General features: G+C 41.3%; 1 protein-coding gene across 7 annotated transcripts in view; it reads right to left on the bottom strand.

Moving 5' to 3' along the window:
- Positions 1-4,329: 4,329 nt before the first annotated feature.
- LOC122753494 (UDP-glucuronosyltransferase 1A7-like) overlaps positions 4,330-6,000 on the bottom strand; it is a 140,911-nt gene continuing 139,240 nt past the window's right edge. For 6 of the 7 annotated variants that reach the window (XM_044000885.1, XM_044000881.1, XM_044000886.1 and 3 more), the window contains one exon: positions 4,330-5,943. In XM_044000885.1, the coding sequence (XP_043856820.1) occupies positions 5,646-5,943 (298 nt within the window). In that variant the 3' untranslated portion in view covers positions 4,330-5,645. The remainder of the gene's footprint in view (positions 5,944-6,000) is intronic. The other variant, XM_044000884.1, reaches the window with a different exon arrangement.

Here is a 6,000-nt window from a genome sequence, read left to right as displayed (position 1 = left end):
GGAAAGACTCAGGGACACTGATCATTGTGCTGACCAATCCCAGTTGCAGAGGACTCCCAATGAGGCACACTCTCCACCTTCTGGCAGAGAAGGGAGCCACTCAATGTGTTCGATAAGACATTCAGGTTTGGGAAATGGCCAGTGTGGGGATGATGCGTGTGATGATGTCTATTTGTTACAATGCTTTTCTTTTTTCCTCAAGGGAAGAGGAGGGCAGTGGGGAGCAGATAAATACTTTTAAATTCAATTGAAAATTTAATGAGAAACATTAAATTTTAAAACCAACTAAACAAGCCAATTCTATAGGTAATAAATTTCAATACATGTTTGGGTGACGGAGAGAGGGGAGAGCACTAGCATCAGCCAGCATAGAGTAGGAGGTGATGTGAGCTGAGCTTGACACTGCATCCCCTGGGCCCAGTGCAGGGCCTGGTGCAAACCATCAGAATGGGCTGAATGGGGGACGCTCCAGCCCCCATGATTCATGTGGTGCTAACATAGCGTGTCATGAGCGCCAGAGAACAGACCAGAGCCGACACAGCTCCCCACCTGCCTCCCCTGCAGATGCACTTGTGGTAGTGAAGATCAGCCCCCACCTCTATCTTTTAGCCAGAACCAAATCGTTTTGATGACTGTCGCTTTGTATCATAATGTAAGGTGGGGCCTCCTTCTTCCATGACTTCCTTTGAGACACTAGACTCTTTGTTTCACCAGATACATTTCATGATTTTCTTCAGTGGACCTGAAGACATAAATGAGTCTAGGTAGCTTGGCTTAGGCACGAACAAGTAATATTCCTCCAATGACTTATTTATTATATTATTATTATATTTGTTATTATTATATTTGTGGAAAGAGTGGTTTGTAATTTTGGTCGTATAGTTCCTGTAGGTGTCTTTGTAGGCAGACTTCCAAGTATTTTTTGTATTCTATAAATAGTTTAAATGGGATTTTTCTTTCCATCTTTTTTCTGCTGGTTTTTTTGGTGGTACACAGAAATACTGATGGTTTCTGTTTTGATTCTCCCAGCTCTAAGTATCAGCATGACATTGATATAATCGAGGGGATTTGTTAAAATACCCTATTTTCCTATTTTTACAATGGAATACTAGAATTCATTGTTCTTTGAATGTTTTTAAGTAAGAACAACCAACATTTATGTACTGCTCATTATGTGCCAGGTGATGTGCTAACCACTTTACGATTTTATCGTTTGATTTTCACAACAACTCAATGAGTTAGGTGCTATTATTATCCTCATTTTTCATATGGGGAAATGAAGGCTCAGAGAGGTTAAATGACTTGACCAGGGTCACACTGCTGGGAAGCTTATGAGGCTAGATTTGAATTCAGATCTTCTTGACTCTAGGCTCAGTGCTCTATCCACTGCACCAATTAGGTGCCTGTATAGTAAAATTCATGAAAGTAGCATTATGGCCTACACAGCAAATATAATTAGCAGAATAGAAAAACTTATATCCCCAGGGGTGAGTCTTTTTAAAAATAGTATTTTTTCCTATTACATGTAAAGACAAATTTTAACATTCATTAAAAATTTTTTTGAATTTCAATATTTTTCTCTCTCCTTCCTCTCCCCCCTTCCTAAAATAGTAAGCAATTTGATATGGGTTATGTATGTGTAATCATGTACAACATATTTCCATATTAGTCATATTGTAAAAAAAGAGCAAAAGAAAAAAATGGGAAAAAATGAAGAAAGTGAAAGTAGCATGCTTTGATCTACATTCAAACTCCATCAGTCCTTTCTCTGTATATGGATAGTGTTGTTCATCGTAAGCCCTTTGGAAGGGTCTTGGATCATTGTATTCCTGAGAAGAATTAAGTTATTCATAGTTGATCATTGCACAATGTTACTGTTACTGTGTACGATGTTCTCTTGGTTCTGCTCACTTGACTGCATCATTTCAGGTAAGTTTTGCCAAGTTTTTCTGAAAGCATCCTGCTCATCATTTCTTATTGCAATCATATTCCACGACAATCAAACACCATCACTTGTTCATCCATTCCCCAATTGATGAGAATCCCCTCAGTTTCTAATTTTTGCTACCATAAAATAGCTACTATGAATGTGGGTCCTTTCCCATTTTCATGAGCTCTGGGATGCAGACCTAGTGGTGGTATTATTAGATCAAAGGGTCTGGGTAGTCTTACAGCCCTTCGGTCATAGTTCTAAATTGCTCTTCAGAATGCTTGGATCAGTTCATAATTCTACCAATAATGCTTTAGGGTCTCAGTTTTCCCACGTTTCCTCCAACATTTATCATTTTCCTTTTCTGTCTTATTAGCCAATCTGATAGCTGTGAGGTGGTAAACCTCAGAGTTACTTTAATTTTCATTTCTCTCCTCAATAGTGATTTAGAGGGGCAGCTAGGTGGCGCAGTAGATAGAGCACTGGCCCTGGAGTCTGGAGTACCTGAGTTCAAATCCGACCTCAGACATTTAACACTTACTAGCTGTGTGACCCTGGGCAAGTCACTTAACCCCAATTGCCTCACTTTAAAAAAATTTAAAAAAAATAGTGATTTAGAGTATTTTTTCATGTGACCATAAATAGCTTTGATTTCTTCTGAAAAGAGGTGAGTCTTTCTAAAGGAGCAGAAGTATGTGTTTTAGAGGGTGATCAATCACTATTTTAATCAATGTTGTGGATGAGTTGACATTTCCCTCAAGGATTCTTCTCCCCCTAAGTGAATGTATCTACAAGAAAGGTGGACAACAAGGCCCATGTCTGCACACTGGGAGTCAGTATCCTGGGCATGGCCACACCCACTTGATATCAGACCAGTACTTAAAGTAAAGGACGGACGCTGAAGCTCAGGGCTGGCTGTGCAGAAAGGGCTGTCAGGAATGGAACACACACATAGCTGCAGGTTTCCACCTGGTTTTGTGTATCTTGTCATAAGCACTTCTAGCTTGGTGACCATCCAGTCTTTGTCAGGCAGCACAGATGGACGTTTCTGGTCGAGCTCAGGGGTACCAGTTAATGTCATTTCTATATCATCTGATCTCTCTCATCCTTTCTATATGTTCCCAGTGAAACTGTCCTGATTTAACCATCATTCACTTTCCCTTGGACTATATTCTAAATGGTCTCTGTGTCTCTCGTCTTTCCCACCTTCATTCATCCTTAACATTACTGTCTTCCCTTATCACGTTGTGTCCCTGCTTAAAAACTTATGCTGATTCTTCATTTCCTAGGGAAAGAATTCCAAACTGCCCAGCCCAGTGGTACCTTTGCTTTTCCCTGCCTATGCCCTCATACTCTCCCATCTCTCTTGCTTTGGTCAAGATGTTCACTCTCCCCAGAATGCCCTTTCTTCCTCCCAAATTCATCCAAACCTAATCTGCCCTTGGAGTTCCAGCTCAAATAGAATTCAGACTGTGAAGCCTTCCATGACTCCCCCTTCCTCTAGAATTCCTCTCTCCTTTCTCTGAGCTCCTGTGGTAACTTCTAACCAGACTTATATTCCAAAGTTACGTGTCTTTTAAATATCAAGATTCTTCTAGAGATATTATTTAGCTGTAAGCCATGGAACCCTGGGAATGCCAAAGAATTGAGATTGCCAGTCACCCAAAAGGAAATGGTGAGAAGGAAATGAAGCTTCCATGGTTGTGCCCAACCTCCCTGCAGTCAGAGTAGAGGGGCTTGAATCTTGCTTCCAGTCAAAAGCAGCTGGAAGACCTGAGGTTCCTTCTCTCTAGTCTCTCACTTTCCTCATCTGTAAAATGAGGGGATTAGATTTGATGCCTTCCGAGGTCCCTTCTAGGTCTAGGTCTACAACCTGAAGATTCTACCCCTCTACAGCTTCTATTTCCATTGAAGAATCGAACACTGGAAGCAGCATTAAAGAGATTGGCTTAGGGACATGTGACTGGAAAGGGGGGCTGGCAGTCCCACGGCAAAGGCTACAGAGCTTAAATGGACAATTCATGTGCTCCACTTACACCCACATTGTGCTGAGAGATTAGGACAAAGGCTTCTGGGACAGTGAGTGCTACAGCCCTGTTGAGTATTGATTGGGGACTATTGACAAGAATCAGGAAGGATGAGAAGGAATGGATGGGTTTTGGAAAAAGGTGGACCTTTCTTTGGAAGGAGGGACGAGGATCCACATCAATGAGCTCACAGATTCATTCAAGGATCAGCATATCAGAATATGCTTCTTAGAGGCCCTATTAGGCTGAAAACTCTATGAAGACTGTTGTACCATAATGTTTTCTTGAACCAATCGTGACGATATGGTTATGAAAAGAAGCTGAAATAATGCACAGAAAATCAAAATCAATTCACAAACAGTAGTCTCCAAGAACAGTCATTAGTAGATATTTATTCATCTTTTTAGTTTTATTTTGAGCAATATGGTAAATTGTGTCTTTGCTAAGAACACCATTCGCGGATGACCAATAACATTCTGATCCATGGACTAGTGGGGGCCATGTGGCATTTGTTTTGTTGGGCCTGATCTATCTTGGTTTTGTAATGCAGAAACAATCCATTTCCTTTGAGGGACACAGTAGAATTAATTCCCATTATTGTGAGGATAAGCAGCAGTCCAGCTCAGCAGATGTGCCCACCTCCCTGTGTCCAAAGGAATTGTGTGAATCTTGAGGTGTGCATGATAGTGAAAGAGCCCAATCCAACAGCACCCAGCTGTTTTGCAAAGAAATGGAAGCTGGACCTGTAGAGGAGGTAGGAGGGTAATGCATTAACATTTATAATAAATGATTAACAATCACAACTCATTAGGAAGACATGGAAGGGTGCCATATGAATTTTCCAGTTTAAAAAAATGACCACTCTGAATGGATAACCGACTTCCCTAGTTACACTAAGCAAATCATTTGAAGCTCAAATCTTGAAGAATGGGGAAGGAGAATCAGTCCTGCAAGCATGTTCTAGCTTTCTTCATCATTGTGTCTTGAGAGGGAGAAAGGAGAGTTGAGAGTTAGAAGAACTGACTTCTGCCCTCACTCAGCTGCAAACTACACATGTAACCCTGTACAGGGTCACAGGACATGAGACCTCAGTGGTCACTGAGCCCAACTTGTACCTGGACCAACCTCTGAGGTTGTACCTATACAAACTGCCAGGTACTGGTCATGCAGGACTGACTTGGAAAGGCCCAGTGAGTGGGAACTCACTTCCTCCTGAGGCAGTCCATTCCTGTTGAATAGTTCCAATTGTTAGGAAGTTTTTACTGACCCTGACCTAAATGGTGATTCTCCCAGCCCCTTTGGTTCTTAATTCTACCCTCTGAGGCCAAGCAGAGTGCAGTTAGTCTCTCCTTCATATAATAGCCCTTCTAAAATGTGAAGGCAGCTATTAGGCCCCTCCTCCAAGACTCATACTCAGCCCCAAACCTTCCCCCTCATCACACTTCTGTTTCTCCAGCTGTGATATGAAGTGGTTGGATTAAATGGTCATCCGCCAGCTGTAAAGCTCTATGCTCCCATTTTAATTGACAACAAAACAAGGCTGAGATTTTCTTTATAAAAATTAATTTGAAACTGACTTTATAATGAGGGTGCATATGTGTATTTGTGTGCATGTAATTCATCTGGGTGCATTTGTGGAATTCATAGAGAATACAAACTAAAATTTCACCTAATTTTCAAAGTATGGTTCAATGAGACTTAGATTTGGTAGCTTTCTTAGCTTTTCCTTTTTTGCCAAAGCATTTCTGGAAACAAAACATGCAACATTTCGCAGCAATTAGTACAACAGTCAACACAATAGCCAGGAGGAAGGCAAAGACATCCAAGGAATGGTACTGGATCCAGTTGAGGTCATGGGCAGCAGCACGTAAATGTGGGGCCCCTTTGTTTCTCATCACAAACTCCACCCAGAACACAGCAAGGTCAAGGGGACTGATAGGCCGGTCTTTGTGAAGAGCTGAGAGACGCATGATGTTTTCCTTGTAGCTAAAAATGTTAAAAAAAAAGATAGATTAATTTACAAAGCCCCCAATGATAGAGAAC

Source organism: Dromiciops gliroides, chromosome 4 (assembly GCF_019393635.1).
Source record: "Dromiciops gliroides isolate mDroGli1 chromosome 4, mDroGli1.pri, whole genome shotgun sequence".
In the NCBI taxonomy this organism is placed as follows: domain Eukaryota; kingdom Metazoa; phylum Chordata; class Mammalia; order Microbiotheria; family Microbiotheriidae; genus Dromiciops; species Dromiciops gliroides.
The sequence above is the reverse complement of the archived record's forward strand: the minus strand, read 5'-3'. Positions and strand labels throughout refer to the sequence as shown.